This window comes from Scaptodrosophila lebanonensis, unplaced genomic scaffold, assembly GCF_003285725.1.
Source record: "Scaptodrosophila lebanonensis strain 11010-0011.00,11010-0021.00 unplaced genomic scaffold, SlebRS2 tig00000001-arrow-pilon, whole genome shotgun sequence".
Taxonomy (NCBI): Eukaryota; Metazoa; Arthropoda; class Insecta; order Diptera; family Drosophilidae; genus Scaptodrosophila; species Scaptodrosophila lebanonensis.
The window spans coordinates 20,263,050-20,285,457 of record NW_022060529.1 but is presented as its reverse complement, the minus strand read 5'-3'; the positions used below and the strand labels follow the sequence as shown (position 1 = coordinate 20,285,457).

General features: G+C 36.0%; 1 protein-coding gene across 19 annotated transcripts in view; it reads right to left on the bottom strand.

The window, feature by feature from the left end:
* LOC115622336 (MAP/microtubule affinity-regulating kinase 3) overlaps positions 1-22,408 on the bottom strand; it is a 32,751-nt gene that overhangs the window by 7,857 nt on the left and 2,486 nt on the right. For 2 of the 19 annotated variants that reach the window (XM_030516274.1, XM_030516337.1), the window contains exons 1-12: positions 9,846-10,135; positions 8,453-9,791; positions 8,037-8,252; positions 7,754-7,974; positions 7,415-7,696; positions 7,155-7,348; positions 4,982-5,094; positions 4,725-4,908; positions 4,558-4,672; positions 3,307-3,434; positions 3,071-3,233; positions 2,351-2,461 (exon numbers count right to left, since the gene is read on the bottom strand). In XM_030516274.1, the coding sequence (XP_030372134.1) occupies positions 2,351-2,461; positions 3,071-3,233; positions 3,307-3,434; positions 4,558-4,672; positions 4,725-4,908; positions 4,982-5,094; positions 7,155-7,348; positions 7,415-7,696; positions 7,754-7,974; positions 8,037-8,252; positions 8,453-9,772 (3,047 nt within the window). In that variant the 5' untranslated portion in view covers positions 9,773-9,791; positions 9,846-10,135. Of the gene's footprint in view, positions 1-2,350; positions 2,462-3,070; positions 3,234-3,306; positions 3,435-4,557; positions 4,673-4,724; positions 4,909-4,981; positions 5,095-7,154; positions 7,349-7,414; positions 7,697-7,753; positions 7,975-8,036; positions 8,253-8,452; positions 10,136-11,670; positions 11,877-15,038; positions 16,702-20,333; positions 21,165-22,408 lie in introns of those variants that run through there. The other 17 variants (XM_030516251.1, XM_030516267.1, XM_030516360.1 and 14 more) reach the window with 14 other exon arrangements.

Sequence of the window (22,408 nt, the reverse complement as noted above, 5' to 3'; positions counted from 1 at the left end):
CTCGTCCACTTATTGAAACATTTATTAGTTTTTTATGGCACAAATATAAAACTCAGAAATTAGGCAGATATGATAGAAGCATTAAATGTGCATGCCTCTGGTCCCATAGAAGGAAGTATTACTTGAGAATGCACAGATTGGCATACAATTGTGAAATTATCGAAATGGGATGAAACAGAATGTTTGAGGAGCAATGACATTCAATTGAGGTTTAAAAGCTTTTCAACACACTCGTATAACATTCTTATTTGTTTTTTCTTTTTGTTTTAATTATATGAAATGTGTATACTACAAAAAATAAATGATGAAACTGAAAAAACTGAAATGAATTTTAATGCCAGTTAACATGCTTGTAAACAACACAAGAAAGATGTTTTTATCTAACGAAATTCATAAATATATATATTGCTTGATTTTTTTAATGCAGATACTAATCAAAAACTATTCACTCATTGATCAGGTTAGAATTTCTTTCCAAAACCCAAAAAACTTGAACAGTAAAAACTAATACGCTTTTAAATACTGCACATTGACGTACATGTCGTCGAAATTAAAGAGCACATCATTTTTTAAAATGCAGAATATAACGCCCATATACTAGATGTATATAAATATATATATTTATTTGCGTAGGGGCGCGGCGAGTCACACTTATTTAGGTAAATCTCATTAAAGGTTATCAGTTCTGTTCAATTTTATTCGGTAAGGTTGAATTGAAATTGCAAAACTTCGCATTACGTATATTTTGTGTACATTGCCGCGCCCCTTTCAGATAAGGCACATAAAAAATCTCTTAATCATATTATATTGCATTTTCACTCACCGAAGTTTGTTCGTTTTCGTTTCGAATCGAAATTTGATTCGATTTGGTTCGAGTTTTAACCAAATTCATTTTCATTTTCAATTCAATTAAGATTGGTTTGTGTTGTTTTTGTTATAGTTTTTTTTTTATGTAGGTGTGTGTGTTTTAGATTAAGATTGATTTGAGTTGGGTTGGTTTGTCGAATTTTCAGTTTGCGTTTGCATTTATAAACAAAAGGTAGTAGTAGTAGAGTAGTACAATAATTAAACGAACGTCGATAGGAAGTCAGAAGGTTGTTGTAGATTTTTCGTAGGTGGTGGGCGTGTTATTGGTAGTTGCGGATATTAAACGCCACAAGGAATGGATGTATGTAGTAGTGTAGTAGTTATCAAAATTAGACATTTGGTTTGTAAACAGACAATGTTCAAAATTGTATAAAACATGAAAAGATAAGAAATTTACATTATTCAATTGATCAAATTGTTAGATCGTTAAGATGAAATAGTATCAAGAACAAAACTAACAACGACTATATCTTTAAATGTACAGCACAAATAGAGTATTAAACAAAATAGATACATCGTAAATAAACGCTACAAATATTGTAACACATATATGTATAACGATACGAAACGATACATATATATATATATATATATATATATATATATATATATATATATATATATATATATATATATATATATATATATATATATATATATATATATATATATATATATATATATATATATATATATATATATATATATATATAATGTATGTACCGGTATTGTACGTCGCTTTACGAGGACTGTATCGAAAAGTAAATCCGTCAATGTCAATTATTTTAAATGATATTTAGCAGATCGCTTGGAGCACGTCATATAAATAAAATAGGATTAATTTAGGTAAACGTGTAGACCCTTAACCTTATTTTAATTGCGTATTTAAATTTCGTTTCAGTCCTTGTATTAAAACAATTAGATTGGGCATCAAAATAAACAAATTCCTAATCTTTTTTAATAGAACATAGTTATGATTGGATTGAAGTATCATAAACGAACAATTTTTGAATATAATGTATGTATGTATGAAGATTTTTTTCTGGAATAATTAAAACTGTTGTTGTTTTAGTTTTTTTTTTTTTTTTTTTCTTAGGGTATCCTTCTTTATATATAGTATAACGATGAATAACTATTTAGTGTTCTAGTGCTTTGCATTCGAACTATGTGACAATTATGAAAGCAATCTACTCTATGAATGTTTAAAATCAAGAGTTGCAGTTCCCTATAGTGATTAGTATGTATAGGCATGTATTATGAGTGTAGTAGTTCTTATTCTTGGTTCCATTGCACTTGATGAATAGAGTCCAAAAACTAATCGTCCCTTTACAAACAAAAAAGTAGCAGCCAATTTTTTAAATTCACGAAATCAAAAATGACAATAATCATATTATAATAAAGTAACACAATCTGTTGGGGGTAACGAAAAATATACAGAAATGCGTTTAAGTTTTGCATTGTTAATTTTACAATTAGTGTATACCTCGTTCCGAGTGGGTCGTTTGATACTGAGACGCATCCGTCTGTTGAGGGGCGAGGACTTGAAACAGACGCGCTTTTAGTATGACCCTTCCCAGCAGGAGCTGTCGATCCACTGCTGGTTCACAAATGAATGGTCGTGGCAGAGAGTTGTAGAATTGTAAATTGGTGGATTGTATGTATTGGTATTGGATTTAGTTTTGGTATTGATTTAAAAAAAAAAAAATACAAAAAAAAATTGGGAAACCAAAGGGTAAAAGGAAATTTCGCTCAGTGCAAAATGCACCGCAAATAAAAGATACATATTTAACTGAATAGTGCATAATTTAACGTCACAGTACAATATAATAAACCATACTAGACTCATTAGTATAGCACAAAGGCCTTAACTTCTCACACTGTTTGCTTACTTGTATTATGCGTGTTTTATTTTTGGTAGCCGTCTTGTGGATATTGTGCAACTCTAATATGAAAACCGAGGAGAAATAATAAACTAAGGAACACACATTCTACTCACTGGTTATACTGAAAGGCTGACTAATGACAAGCTGCATTATTCAAATGCAGCCAATTCAGAAGCACTATGCGAGAATTAATCTTAACCAAAATTTCCGACACTTTCATTAAAATAAAATAACAGCAATACAATTTAGACTAATTGTAACGAAACAAGGTACGCATAACGTATACAACTGAGATGCCGATGGCAACAACGGTTACGTACTTTGTCTCTGCAGGAATAACATTTGTTTTTTCGGTCGACGAAGTCTTTTCATATAGCGTGGTAGAGCGTCTTGGCATAATGCCGCTGGTGCCGCTAACCGTGCGATTGCCATTAGTTGGATCGTACTTCGCAGTTGTGCGTGGCTTCGCAGGGCTATTCAACGCTGCAATTGTAGAAACATTTTATTAATAATAATACATATATTCAAATAAATATGGCAGTTGTGTCTCTCTTACATGTGTCTGGCGTTGTGAGCATTTTCTGGGTGGCTGACGCTGGTCTCTGGTTTTGTGCGGCCAGTCGAGCCGTATTCTCCTTAATCGTTGCGGAGTCGATGGTGTTTTGCCGTTTAAAATTGCTGCCCCTACGTGAAAAAAAATACAAATTTCAATCATAATGTCCTATATTGCATATTCCAACTAAAGTTTATTTAATGAATGCGGTGCCACATTGAATAACTTATTATATATATATATTTGTTCTATAATGCGGGTCATTAAAAGCTCGGAAAAATGTTAAAATGTTATTTAATATTGTATATATTTTTAATATATTGTCCGGTATTTTAGTATTTGTTATTTAGAGTGTCGAGAAGGTATATTCTTTAGTTTGTTGTAAAAGAAAGCCTTTGAGAATAATTTATCTTACTAATTGTCAAAAATACACATACGAATTTCCTCTGAGTGTAAATAAAAATGTTTCTTGGTTTATAATTGTTTTCTGATATTATTAAAACAAATTAATGATTAATATTTTTTAATCTCAATTAAGATGTTGCAATACTTTTAAACTATCTGATTTTCATGTGATATCAAAAGATAATATAGCATCAATAAACTAGTGAAAAAGCTAAAGTCGGGTGTCCCGACTTTGAAATACTCTGTACATATGTTTACAATAATTATAGAAAATAAAAAAAATTAAGAAAATTATATTTATGGCTATAACTTCTTGTTAAATCGGTCTATCATAGTGAAACTTGGCATACGGACACATAATAACTGGGGGTATTTGCAAACTTTTAGTTCGAAATTCCAAGAATTACGGGAGTTGGGGGATTTGCGGGGGAGAGGGGGGAGGGAGAAAATTTACACAAGGCATCTTAGACTAAAATTTGGTGTTCCTAGGTCTTATAGTCTCTGAGATGTAGGCGATTATACGAATGGAAAATCGGGAAAACCCCCATAGGGGGGAAGTGGGGGGAAAATCAAAAAAATAAAACAAACTCGTATATCGTACACACATAAGGCATCTTTGTGCAAGATTTGGTGTCTCTATCTCTTATAGTCTCTGAGATCCAGGTGTTCATACGGACGGGCAGACGGACAGACAGACAGACAGGGCTAGATCGACTCGTCTCGTCATACTGATCAAGAATATATATACTTTGTGGGGTCTGCCACGCCTTCTTCTGCCTGTTACATTTTTCAGCTCCCGCAAACCTAATATACTTCTGTACATTTCATGTACAACACAACAACACTTACACTGATGCGCGCTCCGCTGCTGATCCTGCAGCATTATAATTGTTGCTGGGATTGACCGCGCCCGCAGCGCCCGCTGTGGCTGCAACGGGTGTGGTTGTGTTTGCGGGACCAACGCCTGAAATGAAAGAATTGAGCATATATTACAAAACTTGCCACAGCATACATACGCAATGTTTCCGCACCAGACGAGGCTCGGCGACTAGGTTTAGTGCTCGATGCCGAAATACTTCTGTGGACGCCGCGGTGTGTGGGACTCTGCACGACCGAATTGCCGGCATTCGCGCCTGCATCGTTACCAGAAATGTTGCGAAGCGATAATGATGAGCCAGATCGTGAACCATCGCTTTCCGGCTGCATGAATCCAATAAAAAAGAAAACAATTCATCGTATTTTACCTAGATCTCGTACTACTCGATCCACTTACATCAGTGCTCTTTCGTCCCAGTAGCAAGTATGTGGCAAACACATCGTCGTACCGCACTTGTGAGAGCGATGCCTCAATCTCTTGCCGATTGTAACCCATAGCGACTAGGGCTTCTGCATTATGGATATACATATATTGCAAGAATGACAAATGAGAGGAATTTAAACAGTGTTGGTGACATCAAATTTGTAAACAACATCAATCAATCCCATATAAAATATTAATCAGTTAATTAAATAGATATAGAGATCCCAAGTTCCATTCCAAAATAGCCACACACAACATGCAGGCCCTACAATTTATTTAACAATCATTATAGCTTTAGATATTTGCAATAAATTATACAGATTTCATTGAAGACTTCAAACAAATCAAATAAAAATTAAACTTCAATTTAAATAAATGCTCAGTTCAAACTTCAAAGAACGTCAACTTAGACGCAATTCATTTCATAATAAACCGGTATTTTTATAGCGGTAACGGTACTCGTACCTATGCTAATTAGAATTAATTTATTTCGAGATATGTACCTCAGGGACAGGGACAGGGACGCAAACCAGCAATATTTGCGAATTTAATTAGCATACAATTTCAACGAAGATTGCTAATTTTTAGCTTAAATTGGTATAAATAATATATAAATTTACGTTGTCCATGCATACATACATATAGTATGTTCTAGAGTGTGGGATTAGCTCTTTGCATACCACTAACAAATAAATCCTCGACATCAGAGATATATTAAAAGTAAAAGTAATAAAATGAAGCTTCTATCTCAAATCAATAAAGCGGTCTGTACAGATATGCCTCATACCTTGGTTAAAATTAAAAAATAAACTTGTACCATTTGAATGTTAACAAAATAAAAGTAAATATTGCGCATACAAACAAAAAAATAATTATAATTTAGAATTGATGGCCACACCGTTAAGTTAGCTCTTTTATTTTCATTATATTTATTTGATGAAGTGTAAAACATAAACTTAGTAAATGATAATTTCTTGCTTCTATGTTTTTGTCTTTGATTTAACGTAAGCAACGTAACACAATATAGCATTAATAGGCTATGTCCCATTACACTTATTCAGGCTGCCTCGTTAAAATGATTGTAAGAAAACGGTACGGTTTTATTTCTCTCATATATAGTACTGTACCTAATAACATTATAAGTACATATAATACAACTAAATCAACGTAAAAATTCCCATAGAAAGTTGGACAAGAAAGGTGTACAATAAACAGCTCCGCCTGTTTTTAGTCCGTTTTGTTGTTTTCTTGATCTCGTATGTTAATCTCTTCGTTGTTGTTCTATTTTTTGTTTTTTTTTTTTGAGAAAGATGTTAAGCAGATAGGTAGAAGACACAGAAAGTGAGAAAGAGAAGAAAGGGTAGCAATTAATGAAGAATTTAGTGTGCCGTCCCAGAATCATTTATTTAAATAAGATTCCTACATTTTGGACTGAAGCACTCCCTTCTCCGATTAGAATTTTCACCATTAACATCAAATTAAATGCACTGCGCTGAATCGAAAACGCATTTTGTGCACCGGTACGTATCCCCGCTGCATTTGAAGAATATACAAATATATATAAATATATAGCTCAAATATGAAAACTTATTCTGTGCGATCGTACATACAGGCCCTGTTTACATATGAAGTGGAAAACGCGTTTCATAAACATATTTCGGAAATTTTTAAAATTGAAACTACGGATAAGATATCGCATCACATGTAAACCGAGCCACACTTGGACATTATTACAACACATAAAATTAAGGATATCGGATTAGATTTTCTCTACAGCTACGACAGATAAATTTTCCGTGTACCGAAATTTTTAGTCCTGAGTCAGCCATAGCTCATAAAAAATCATAAAATTAATTACAAAATAAAAAATAGTTGCGGTTAAAGGATGCGGAAATTTTAATTCAGCATTTAAATCAAACAATATTAAATATTTTTGATGTTTGGTAATTCGTTCGTTTGAAAGCTATACATTAAATTAAAAATAATTAAACAACGCATGTAGGAAAGTTCATTTTAAAAAAATCACATAAGCAATTACATAAGAATTAAATATTTCTTAATTATAATAACAACAATAATAACATTTATCAGGCAACTCCACAACATTTTCGTTAATAATATTAGTAATGAATTGCGTATACAGTACCCGTCTTACCTATCCGCTTGGGATCGGCTAAATCTTGTTTTGGCTCTATATACGGTTTCAGTTCGTCCTCTTCAAACCCCATGTTCATCCATTTATCGCCCATGATTGTTTCAAGACTAGCACGCTTGGCGGGGTTCAGTACCAAAAATTTGCGCAGCAGATTTTCGCAGTCAGTCGACATATAAAAAGGGATTCTATAAAAAATAGTAATCAATCAGTTTATGACTCAAGGACATGCATTTTAACATTTTATTTCGTACCTATATTTGCCTCTGAGTACGCGTTCGCGCAGCTCTCTCAAGGTCGAACCGTCGAAAGGCAGGGAACCGCTCACTAACGTATACAGTATAACACCCAATGACCAGACGTCTACTTCTGGTCCATCATATTTTTTGCCCTGAAATAACTCTGGCGCCGCGTATGGTGGACTTCCACAGAATGTGTCAAGCTTAGAGCCCGGTGTAAACTCATTTGAAAATCCGAAATCGGCAATTTTTATGTTTAATTCACTGTCCAGTAACAAGTTTTCAGCTTTTAAGTCTCTGTAAGTGCAATATTTTTGGAAATTCTTTGCATGTAATTATTATTTTATTGATTACCTGTGTATAATCCTCTTTTGATGGCAGTATTGCACAGCCGAAACAATTTGTCGAAACTTAACGCGCGCTTCCTTTTCCTTCATGCGTCCGTGAAGTACCAAATAGTCGAACACCTCGCCGCCTGATGCATATTCCATAATGAGATACAATGTCTTCTCCGTTTCGATTACTTGAAACAGTTTCACAATATTGGGATGATCAAGCATTTTCATTATTCTAACCTGTTAAATCGTGACCATTATAATATAGGAAAATCGAACATATGTGTGACTAAATGACTGACCTCTCTAAAAAGTTTCTGTAGTGACCCAGGATTCAGTTGGGTTTTGTCAATAATCTTTATTGCCACTTCCTTGCCAGTGGGCAAATGCTTTGCCAGTTTCACCTTTGCAAAGTTTCCCTTGCCGATCGTCTTAATTAGTTTATACTTGCCAATGTGCTCCTCGGTTGCGCGCCATCTCATCGGTGCACTACTTCGCATCTGCAAATTCGGCGAACCCTAAAAAAAGAAGGAAAAGCGATATTAACATTTGAATCTTATTTCAGGTGTAAATGGTTGCGCGGGGCATTTTTATATAAAAGTAGCTTCTAATATTCTCCCCCAATCGGACTACATATGTTTTCGTTTAGTTCGCATCACAGTACGTCTTCGATATGATTAGATGGGTATATATGATGTGATTGATTTGAGCAGTTTACCTGGGCAGCAGTGTTGCTGTACACATTGCTGCGATTGGCAGCCACTGCAGGTGCGACCCGATGATGACCCGTCGCTGTGGCTGCCGGTCTTTGGTCAGCCGTTATCGAGCGCGCTGCTGCTTCACCGCCGGAACTGGAATTGTATGGTGGTATGGGCGCCACAATGGGGCGCTCTATGCGTCTCCGGGACGAAGGAGTAGCACTGGAACCGGACGATGATGCACTGGACGTTCCCTGACGATTGTTGGACTTTTGTGCCAACAGCGCTTCAAATTGACGCAAATTCTCCTCGCGGCGTTTTGCAGCCGATATTGTCGTAGCCGTCAATTTGGATGAGGTGCCACCATCTACAACGCTGCCACTGCCGCTTACCTTGCCACTAAGGCCTGAAGAATAGGCACCGGTTACAGAACTTCTAGATGCCGGCGTAGGAGCAGCCTTTGTCGTTGTAGATGTCGATGGGCGCCATGCATGCTGTTTATCGTCCTGGTGCTGCTTATGCTTGAGTGTGGCACGCATGGCCAGGACAGTATCATTATTCTTCGTATCGGATGCAGTGCGCGCCAACTTTGTCTTTAGGGAGCTCGCTGTTCCGGGCGTTGCTGATGTGTTCTTTGAATAGGCACCAATTGAGTTCCGCCCATCGCTACCACGCTGAAACTCTGAGAGCATTTGCTCATTGCTGTCGTCAAACTCAGCACGCCGTCCGCCCAGATATTGAAAATCATTCTCTGAGGACATATCGCTAATGCCCGGTCGCAGCAGATTCTCAGTTTCGCCATAACGTTTGCTTTGCTTGCGCATTATTTCCATTTTCATCACATCCATGGACGACTGGGACTGCTGCTGTTGCTTCTCGGCCAGCTGTTGTTGCTTAAAGCTCTCCTCAACGTTGTGGATATGCTTCTCTATAGAGCCCAAGGCGAATGATACGCCCACATCATCCTCGGTGGACATGACAGACATCGGTTTTGCAGAAGGATGCCCAGTGTGCAGCGTTGGCATTGCCGAGACAGCGACACGGGGGGGCAGAGGTGCTGCCAAGAGACGTAGCTGGACGGGACCATCGCTGTCTAACGTTGTTGTCGTTAAATTGAGATCAATTTTTTTCCTGGCTGCTGGTTTTGGGGACGATGAGGCAAGAAGTATGCTTTTGGTGGCGTTTAGCTTCTCTACTGGCAAGTCTTCACTCTTGTTATTATTATTACTAGCGGGTAGGGATAGTTTCGGTGGCGCTGGTGCCAATCCTTTTTTCGCTGCATGCAGGCGTACGCTTTTTCGCGTTGTATCGCCGCGATTTAGATCAGCAGGCGTTTCCATAGCGCTTGTCACTTCCGTACTATTAAAATACAATATAAAATTAGCTGTTTCACTCTCTTCCGTCTATTACTACCACTGTCTCTTTCCGGAATAGCTTCTTTGTTTTGTTGTTGTGTTGAATGTTGACGACGTTGTTTCTGCTGCTATGATTTTCACCGAGTTAGGAGATTGCTGCAACTTTTTCTTTTTCTCTCTGTCTAACGTCGTCTTTTGCTCACTTTTTAATATTTTATTATTATTTTTTTTTTTTGTATTAATGCTTTTGTCTTTTTTTATATGTATGCAGATATGTATGAAAGAACATTATACACAGACTGCGAGTGTGCGTGTGTGTGTTGTTTGCGCATCAATAGCAACAAGTAACTGGTAAAGTTTTGCGAAAAAGTTGTAAAGATTGTTCGGGCCTTGTTCATTGCCGCCCATCGATTTTCACATCACTGCTACTGCTTATTCAGCAAAGTTTTTAAACATTTTTACCGCTTCTCCTACAGTTATTTTTACACTTTATCACCTTCCCATGTGTACAGAAGCTTAATATATATATATACATATGTATATATATACATGTATATATATATATATGTATGTATATGTGTATGCATACACATATGAATGTATGAATGTACATTAATAAGTACATAAATACATACATATATATGTACGTAGACACATTCATATGTATGTACAAGTAATATGTACGCTTGTTGCTATTGCCGCTTGCGTGCGGTTGGGTTGTTAACTACTTTAATTCGCTCCGACCGCTATTCTCCTGCTTTCTAAAATTTGCAACAGCAATGGGATTTTATAGTAGTAGATAATAAGAACAGTATTTAGATTTTGAAAATGATATACATATGTATGTATGTACATAATTGGGACTTAAAATTGTAAAGTCTAGTAAAAGTGACACATATATGGAATGTATTTCCATGGAAATACATGTATATAAATATATACATATATATGTATATATATATACCTATATGTATGTATGTACATGCGTGTCTGTATAAATGTATAAGTAGGTATTAACAACAAAAGTCAACAAGAAGAGCTAATCTATCTCCGCTAGTGACACTGAAATCAACACATACACGCAAGCGCAGAGCGCTCTAGGGAGAGAGCAAGTGCACACATACACCTGCGCAACCTGTGTAAGTGTGCGTTTAAATTAATGTTGGCTGTCACATACATACACACTCAAACACACACTTCAGCGCTTGGTTGCACAAGTTCAGTTCAAGTTCCCGGTTGCTCAGGCTGTGTCACGCTTTTCATGCTTTGCTCTCTCCCAGAAATGGCAATTTAGCTGACTCTTTAACTTTTAAGCTCTTATTATATTTATGATTCATTTAGTTTTTTCCCCTTCTTTTTTGTACTTAGTTCAGTATTTAGATAGATTTATCAACTTAGTTACACTTGTAGTTAATTTTTTCTTGAGTCACTTGAGTGAGCAACTGGGAACATTGGCTGGAAAAAGCTCACACTCACACACAAACGCTCATGCCAAATACACACACATACACACAAATGTGTACTTAAAAGTCGAAAGCAAATGAACTACTTTTTTAGACTATTAAAGTCGAATTTTTCGCTAGAAGAAAACAAATGCTTTGTTCGCTTTATACATAAGGCGGCGATATTTCACTTCGTTTTTTATTTTCGTACAGCAATCGCGATTTTGATGTTTATCAGATATCTTATCAGTCACACGCGGCGCCCTAGTAGCATTATGCTCATCATTAGTTATATACATACGTATATATACATATATATGCACGAGTATATGTAGCTGATTATTCCTGCATCGTATGTATGTATATATATATTTATATACTATATACTCGTATTTATATATGTATATACATATATATATATATATATAAATAAGTTCCTACATTTATTTATTTATTATTTATACGCATAATTGATTTGTTTTAAAATTCCGTTTTCTATTAAAAATTTGTTTAACGTTTCTGACGTAAACACCATCAGCTAAAAGCCAACTACAGTCAACAGGCAGCGACAACTCAGCAGCTTGCAGCCAACAGCCACTTTAGCCACAGCACAGCAACAACTGGAGTGCGAGTACTCCGAGTGTCGTCGATACCAGCACTACTACCAGCAATATCAACCAACAGACGACGACGGCCTCAATACTCATACACACGCACACATACAAAAATAAGAGGCAATGATACAGTCGAGCAAGCCCGACTACAGAATACACTGTAGCCAAAAACAACGTCTACCGGATGTGTTATACTAGCATGATTCGCCAATACTTGAATTAAAGTAGAAATAGAAGTAGAGAATCACATAAATTTTACTTTTTTATATTTATTTCGTAAAAGCTGTACTAATTAAATTCTTTAATGCAAGAAAGGAGAAATAAGAACTAGTATTGCATATTAAATAAGAGAGTCTACATACAAATTTGGTAAATGTAGGTTTTAGCCGTAGCTGAAATCCAGACATTCAGGCAGAGGTACTTGGTTTTGCTGATCAAGAACATATGAATATAATTTTATGGTCGGAGATGCTTCTGTTTGTCTGTTGCATACATGTACATAAACCCAATTCACTCTTGTTTACCTCGGGTACAGGGTATAACAACGCTAGTGAATAACCGACGTTCTCCCGTGGGCCGCTTTCGTTAGTATTTGTTTTGTACCCATACAAACAAACGCTCGCACACATACACACCACCACAGACGCATGGAGCACATCATGAAAGCCCACTTCTGGCATATCTGTCTATTTCTTGACAAAGAGCCCGTTCGGAGCGCTGATTTATAAATGTGCTTGGCCGTGTGTGTGTATTTATGTGTATAACTGTGTGAATAAACTGATATCACCTGAGCGGAACGCTGAGAAGTAAACGTTCACTCGAGAGTAGCTTACACACACTCACACGCCCATTCATATAAACATACATAGAAGTGTGTATGCATGTACACAATATACATATGTGTGCGTTATTTTGAGCTAAGACTCAAAGCATTGTCAAACCTCTGACGTAAATCAGCGAGTTCGTCTCTGATTTATATAAAACATTACTAACGAACGCTATGTTCCTATTTAAATTATATACTTATAGACGTATACTACATATAGTATACATATACACTGTACATATGTAAGAAAGTTCGTTAAAGTTTGCTCATAAGTACTGATAATAAACGTAAATATCGACGTATTAAAATATTTTATTGAAGCTGCTGGAAAAGCTGGCTTTGCGCGATCGCCCAATATAAATTATTGTAACTGTAACTTGAACCTTTCTACTAAAAAAGCTTAAATTTAATGAAAAAATTCGGACTTGGGAAAATGGGGGATTCAAGGTTAGAAACCACTTTAAAAAAAAAAAAAGCCCTTATATTCATGCATATGTATGTATATACGTCATCTTCAGGGAGCTTACATTCCCTTGTAAATATACTTTATCCTGTTTCGTTAGCAGATATATGATGCAATGATTCAATCTTATATATATATATATAGTAATCATTTAAAAAAACTGTACAACAATCTCTTCTGGATATTTCACAAATCAGATCAAACAGTCTTCTATTCACAAGGTTAAAAATAAGGAAAATTAAAAACGGTGAGACCATGAGACTATGTCACCTTGTTTTCATGATTATTACATTATGATTATTTGTTAATACTTGCTCCTGCTACACAAGTATATAGAATGATTTATAATACTTATATGGCAGAAGCCACATGCAATTATACAGAAAACCTAATAAATGAAGATTACAACAATTGTAGCGACGTAAGCCTAACTTTTAAATACAACACTTTGAAATTGCAGACACTTTTAAGCCTATAAGCTTCATAAGGGTTATGTAAATAGAATAGAACTGAGGAGGAGGGCCACAATTTTATGCAAATTTTGTAGCTTTTGAAATGTGGACAATATTGACGAAATTCTGTAGCGGGGAGAGTAGGAAAACCAAAAAATATGAAACAAATTCGTGTTGCCTTGGGACTAGGAGCGTCTACATACCAAGTTTGGTTAATGTGCGCTCAGCCGTTTCCGAAATCCAGGCGTACATCCAGACGGACAGACAGACTGACATGTCTAGATCGATTTCTCCCGACATAATGATTAAGAATATATGTATATACTTTATGGGGACGGAGATGCTTTCTTTTAACTGTTACATGCTCTGCACAAATCTAATATACCCTTTTTACCCTACGGGTACAGAGTATAAAAAAAACAACAACAATCAAGAAGGGAAGGGACACTTGGTACCCGGTCGCTTTTCCACAGTTCTACAACTCAAATAAACTTTAATGCAACAATAATTTTCATGACAACTTTAGTGCACTTAGGAAGATAGTGAGCCATGATAAAAAATAAATATAAAGTTTACAATTAACTTGGTATGCGTCTGGTTAAGAAAAGCTTTCAGAAAAGCCGACAGACGGATAATCAAACGAACATGTCTATTTCAATTTCTCTCACCACTGATCACAAATTTACCTTAACATTGGGTATATAAATACATACAAGTACGTTCTATTTTCTTAGCATACCCTTTTTTCCTTGGCGACATGATTAACTACTTTACTGAAACTATTACGAATTTCCTAAGAATATTTTGTAGCTGTGTAGTCCTTTTTTATTTTATATTTGTTGAGCTTGGCTTCTAATGCTATATGATTGAACTATAAGCTGAATGCCAATTTTTATAATTAAAGATTTGTAAACCTTACACATTAATACAAAATTTGTATAAGACCTTTTCCTCAACAAAATATTGCAAATTGTGAATTAGACTTTCGACTCAATATAAATTGAACGCGGATTTCATTTGAGTCTAAATTTTTATAAAATGCAATCAGAATATGATAATAATGGTATGATAATAATTTTGGTCTAAAATTTGAACGTAAACAGAAAATCTGAAAGAAAATAAAAATAATTAGGAAAATAATAGCACTCATATTAGCACAACAGGACGATATTATAAATGAAAATTAAACGAAAGCCAAAACCGATGCCAATACACAGTTCCGCAATTGCATAATTCCGAAACACACATGGTAAATTAATGAAAATTGTATATGTATTTAATGATCTTTTGTAAACAAACACATGTAATGGAAACATTAATAAGACTGACATATACAAATCAAAACAGTTAAAACAGTACAAAGGAGGAGCTAATGCGGTGTAAATTAAAATTCCTAACTCTTCCCGCCCTCTACCTATTATTACGCTATTACTAACTAATAGTTATCTACATACCCTCGAAGTACGCGCCTTTTCGGAGGCTGCTGACGCCCCATCCTTATTCTTGGGTCGTTCCGCCTTACTGGTGGCCACAATGGGCAGACCGCCGTTCTCGATCATGGTGACTACAATTTTATTGTTTCGATTGCCAACATTTGAACTGCTTGGAGTATTTTGTTTCTGACCGGAGCTCATTGTTGTTGTTAAAGCAAGCGTCTTTTGACGCATGGCATTCGATAGTCGCTGCCTCCGCTCACTGCGTACCTCCTCTTTGTCTTTTTGTAGCTTTGCGATTGTGGCGGGCGTATGACTTTTTGATCTTTTTAAAAACTTCATTAACTGGGTTTTCACATTGCTGGCAGCACTCCCACTTCCGGCGTCGCATTCAATGCCACCCATATTGTCAAGTTTGGAGGAGCGTCGCGATATCTGTGGTTTAGCGGGAATCTCTAAACGCCGAAATATACCGTCCGCCATTCGCACAAAACATCCTTCGGACATTTTGTGAAATGAATCCGAGGGTAGCTTGTGATAATCTCCATTTGGACCCCTATAATAACAGTGGTCTGTCTTATGATATCCATCGCCTACAATGTAGAACTCATTGCGACTCTCTTTGGCTGGTTCTGGCGCGGCCAGATCTTCGGTTTTCGCGCTACGGTCTCCTTTCAGTTGAAAGCTTGTCAGATTGTTCGTGCTACTCAGACTAATATCGCCAACAGCATCCGAGACAATGCAGCTCGCCGGCAAATTACTCTGCGGTTTTAGCTCACTTATGGTTACAGGGCGCCGTATGGGATCGCCCATGTTCTTACGCATAATGCTGCCATTCCGGAGCAATGAGTCGCGTAAAATGGTAAGATCATCCTTTCTTAACGGCTGCACAACCGTTGAATGATTCTTTGATGATGTTGATTTGCGTGTCGATGTACGTCGATTTGAGAAATGTGTTGTAGCTGAGTCTGTTGTTTCAGATGCATCGTCTTTGTTGTTATTGTTGTTGTGACTGCTCGGGTGCATTTGCCGATGGCTGCTCGTTTGACCCATGATTTATAAATGTTTTTGGATTGTCACAGGTTTATTTTTGCAAATATAGGCTTTTTTAATTCAAAAGCTTAACACTGACAGCATATTCTTCAGAAGTTGCGGCTTCAATAAGCGAACACGCATAAATATGGAAATTAACGACATACGGTCGTATGCGCAATGTAAACATATCTATATATACATATATATTTTTATACATATGTGCACATTAAAGTGGGCATTCGCAAGCACAATTCCACTGCAGCAGTTTTTTATTTAGTTTTTACATATGTACATATGTATGTATCTAGATACGTAGTATTCATGTATGAGTATATGTGAATACTGTCAAGCTCAGCTTGTTTAATTCTATTAGGGCATTAACAACACAACAAATGAAAATTGATGCCAGATCTGTTCACAGTTCCAGCCGCTGTCGCAGACCCAGAATCAACCATTATTTTCACATTCATTCTATTTGTGTCTGCTCCGCTTATATATGATTATTTGTACTATGTACTTGCGTTTTATTTATTACTATTATTATTATTTATTTATTTTTTGCAATCTTGTTGCGCGTTGCTAGTTACATGTCCAAGTTAGTGAAAGACAACGAACCGAAAAGCAATATCAGTATACAGCGTTTTCTTATCAGTTATCGCACTTTAAATATCTAACCAAATACATACATACGTAGAATGTACATATCCACATATATTTGTGTGTGTATGCCAAAGATACGATAATAATTTCCACACAAACTCAATCCACAAAGTTGGAACGCAAGCATTTGCGGTTGGGCTACAATTTTGAGCACGGTCAGAAGACGAAAGACAACGAAAGACGAAGAAGCAGGCACAGAATGTTGGAGACACGGATGAAGATGATGACGATGTCGACGAAGCCCCACACACATTGGGGAAAAAGCTCTACGTGTTGTGTTTTGTTTTTTCGCTCGCTCTCTCTCTCTCTCTCTATATGTCTTGCTGCCTTATTGTTGTTGTGGCTGTTCGTGTTGCTGATTTCTAGTTACCTCGTTTACGTTAAAGCTCCACTTGTTTGCTGTCTGTTCACTTCTTTATCTGTATACATACATATGTGTATATCGGAATGTGTGTTCATTTTTTCCCTTTATTATTGCGCTTCTTTCGTTTTGTCTTGTTGCTTGTTGCACCATGCTACTTTTTATACTCTATAATTAAATTAACTTATCATTCGCAATTGCTTTTATTTAGCTGGATCAAAATGATGTGTAGCTCTTGCTAGTGCTCCTTGCTAATTTGTATTTATATATGTATGTGTATGTACACATATGAGTCCACATAAATTGCTCAGCTGCTTTGATAATTTATTTAGTTGTTGTCGCCGTTCGCAACGCCTATTTTTGCGCTCTCCACGCACACAAATGTATGTACATACATATATAACAAGACAGATGTATGCTTGTATATACTATATATAAATTAAACACTATTTAACCGAATTTATTTTTAAATAGACGACGACACCGTTATTATACAAGTACAATGGGCACGTGCGTGTTTTTATTGCGTGCGTGAGTGAGTCCGTTCGTGTGAGTGTAACTTCGCGTACACACAAACTTGAATTAAACTTTAACTCCGGGCTATTAACCGTAATTATTAGTTATTGAAGGGTCGAGAGATTCAGATTTTGATGGATGCAAAATTATCCAATTGAAATTGTTAGTGGGATTTTGTTGTCGAATAGCGGCGGTAATTCATTTAACGACGGCAGAGTACGGAGATGAATGGCGAACTGCGCAGCACGGAACGACGCACACAACTACGATAATAACAAAGACAAGACAAGCGTTGCTCAGAACATTGTAGTATTTTTTCCACACTACTTTTACCCTTGCACGAAAGGCCCGCTACAACAATAACAATGCCAATGATAGGGCATCAAAATAACAAATACAAAGTACCTATATACATAAGTATGTACCTACAACTACATATTTTGAGGAAAACCGTCGCTCACTACTTTTTATTTAACGATAACGAGACACAACAGCAACGGCGAACGCGACACAGTGACCACACGAATGAAGTGGAACTTAATACTAAAACAAGCTTTTGAACGACCACTGGCCGCCATGCCATGCTGAGCGCAGTGTGAGGGCTTTGGCTCTGACGCTCTGTGTATTGCAAAGTTCTTCTGGTTCCCTCGATGTTGTGTGGCTTTGGCATAACTAAACTGACGAATGCGGTTTTTAAATACTAATTGCCACAATCTTCAAAAACAAATAAAAACAATCACCCACGCCCCGAAAGGAAGTATTTAACATATAAATAATCTTTCGAATTATTTTTCCGTATAAAGGCGTAGTGCAGGTGATTCACACACACACACACACATAGCCACAAACGCACGTATTTACAGCCATTGATGCAAGTCGCACACAATCACAACCACTCATAAAAATTTTAACTTTTCGATTTCAAAGAGAGTCTCCCAGAGAGCTTCGGTGTAGCGAGCAAAAATTATTATTTCTGTGCTTTTCAAAATATAACGAAGCTGCAATTCAAAAAAAAAATTTTTGTGGGGGGTGGATCGGAACCTCAAAATACATTGGAATATGAATGCATGGATTTAATAAATCGATCTCAAAGCTTTGAGTAAACAAGCCACAAGCATGTCTGAAGAAAAAATGAGCGTGGATAGCAGAGAAATAGAGAAACGCAGAGTTGATTACATGTATTGGTATTGTACAAATATCTGCTTAGCTAAAGATACAAATACACTCTCACAACTCGTTAAGCACGGGTGTGCGTATGTACATATCAATGATTAGATGCGCTACTGCGGAGTGTATGTGTGTGTGATGAGGTTGGGCAGAGCTTATTTATAAGCACAAAAAATGGAAATCTAAACAGTGATTACAAAATCATAGTTAAGAAAAGTCTATTAATTCAAATTCTATGTTTTAACTTGAAAAAAGACAAATGTGGATAAAATGTATATATAGTATGTACTATACATATGTATGTACATACTTACATTTGGTTTGAAACAAATATTGAATATTTTTACTCTAACATTCGGGGCTCCTACCAGTAGTCGCAACGTACAAAATTATTAACATACTACTTCTTTCACAAACGCTAAACAAGAATACGGGATTTCAGAGTCGAATGGGGTTAACTCTTAAATATCATTTTAACAACATACATATGTATATACTTTGGGGGGCCTGCTACGCTTCCCTCTGTGTGTTACATACATTCGCACTGAGCTTATATACCTTTTCACCCTTTAGGTAGAGGATGGAAGCAATACTATATACAGTGTTATGGTACAAAAGTCTTATTATAGTATTTCTGAAATTGGACGAAATTGTATGCAAATTATTTGCCTGTCTGACTACGACGTCACTTGGGGGTGATCCAGCTTTACACTTTCTACAGTCCATAATTTTTTTTAGAAATATCTTTTGAGTTTTTGAGTTAAGACAAAAAAAGATTTGTGCCCACATTTGACATTTTCTGGCTTTATGTTATAAACGGTATTACTTTAGGATAGTTACCCGTGACATGTATGTTCATTAATTTAAAAAAGTTCATCGATCATTCGGGGCTATGCTAAAATTTTATTTTTAAATGTATATTTCAATAAAAAGAGGCTTTATAGATACATTTAATTGTTCCCAATACAAAGTATTTAGTATTGATTAATTCAGAGAGTTAAGTTAATAGGTTGATGGTTTGTCTTTTCCCATACATCCTACTTGTCAAAAAAGAGAATAGAGCTATAGTTGATAACAAAGATTGTCCAAATTAACTCGATAGCTCCAAAACAGGGACTTGGCTCGATGAATATTGGATAAACTTCGCACATATAAATATATTTTTTTTTTTGTTGGAGATGAATATTTGAAAAACCTTTTAACCAGTTTAAAAATGTCACCCAAAAAATATATTGAGGTAGCTGTTTACGTATACAGATTGCATTTGTTACATTATGGATAAAATAAAAAATGCAATAAAACAACACCTCCCTTTTGCCACTTCTTGAAATGTCATGAAAGGCTGTAAACGTACACAAATATGATATGATATAGGGACATATGAATCTGAATGAAATTACCCTGATCTTCTACTGACACAGATCGTATTCGTATTAAATTAAGCTTAATAGTTTCGGACGTATACTTTTCATATTACAGGACGGTCCACATCGATATATGGACTACAAACAATGGAAAAACCCCTTTGGATACAAAGACAAATGATCATGAATCTAAAATATAAAGGAAGTACTCACCTTGGCAGATGATGTTCGCTGCTTTATAGCTGAGGCGTGAGCCGAGTGCGTGCTTAAAACGTTTTTGTTAACAGGTGGAGCTACCGAACCAACACCACTTCCAGGCGTATGGTGGTGATGGTGGTTTATTGCAGAGGCCGCCGTAGTCGCATTATTACTCGACAGGCGCGCTCCATCGGTGGTCATATTGTTGGCCACATGATGGTGGTGCTGATGGCTGTGCTGGTGTGAGTGGTTGGTTGCTGTATTTGACGCGGGAGCTGATGGCGCTGCCACCGGCGTGACCACAGTACTGTTGGTACTGGCTGTATTCGAGGACGTTATTATCGGCATCATTGTCGTGTTAGCGGCGGCGACTGTCGCTGGTGGCAGTGAAACAATGTTGGCGTTGGCCGAGTCATGCTGCTGCTGTTGTTGCTGCTGCTGATCCTTTACTGAATGCGAGGATGTGCTAATAGTATTGTGGGTGGTTGTGTTTGAAGCAGTCATTGATGTTGTGGTGGTGGCACTTGATGCCGTCGACGCGGGCGTTGCCGCTGCTGGCGCAGTACCATTTGATACGTTCTCAGTTGGTAGGGTTTCAGGAACTGATTGCAGTGTTGTTCGCATTGTTGTAGACATATTTTTCCAGTATTTTAAGTCGAGTAAAACAGAGATTCGATGAGAGAACCACAAGTGAGATGAGAATTGCAGTTACAGTTGGATAACAACCGTGAGATTCGAACAGCCGTTTTGATTTTTTTTATTTTGGAGTACTTCCGTGAGAGTATTTTACTCTAAGGGTATTCGCATAGGTCAATATCAATATCAACTGTGAGGACTACCTCAGACCTGAAATGAAAAAGAAATAATAAAGTAAAGCAATTTATATTTATAAAATATTTATATTATTCATATATACTAATATTGCTCAATATTATTGGCGGTATTACGGTGTACACTTATTAACACGTATGTAATTGATTGATTAATTAGGGTATTAGAGGTATTCTGCTATCACCGGTTATTTTTTACTGTCCATCTTGAAAGAAAAATTGATTTATACTTCTAAATTTAAACATTATTCGATACATCAATAAATACCAAAGCGAAGGAAAACAAAAGAAAAAGATTCCATTGACACGTTACTTAACTGGTACAGTATTGAATCCTAAAATATACTGTACATTTTGAACAACAGAAAGCCAATATTTATAGAGATATTTTACAACCACAAGCTTTAAACTGATTTTCATTTCTACCTACAGTTTCTGTGACCTACAATTGTGCTATAATTTAAGAATATTATCTTCGAAATAGGTCAGCACATTTTATCTGGGCGGAATTCCTTAATTGCAGACGATAATTATTTTATACCAAAAATTCTACAAAACATATTGTGTATACTTAGACCATTTAAGAATTCGCAAAATATATGCAAATAAGGGATGCCTAATTAATTAAATATATGTACTTATAGTTAAGAAAATTTTATCATAGGGGCTGTGATTTGCAGACCATCTGATTATGACTAAGGCTGTTTCAAATTTCAGGCCAGGAAATGTTATGAAACGGCTGTTACTCGTTTATTTTCATAATTATTTATTAAAGGAGTTATGCAAGTGTTTTAGAAGCTTGTATACCAATTTCATAAAGGCTACAAAATGGCGTTTTTACACAATACGATACGGAAACTTTATCGTTTCTCTAGTTTTTGGCGCACACAGATGTCCTTCCAAAACAGTACGTGAAAAAGGTATAACTTAAATTCAGGTTGTAAGAAAATGACTAAAAACAGAATACAAGGTCTAAATTATATGACTTCTCAAAAACGGATTCTTATAATTATATGTAACAATTTTCACATGTTAGGTTAACAAGAAATTTATATTTCTAGCATTCTTGTATATTTTACAAAAACGGCGCATTTAAATTTTCTAATGGATAATTAGACCCTGGTCCTACTATACCAACAATGTTTGGAAAACACAATCTTTATAATTAAATTGACTTAACATAAATTATTGAAAAGCATGAAGTGCTCTTTCTCGACGCACAAATTCTGAATAATTACGTTAAGTTATTTTTAGATAAAC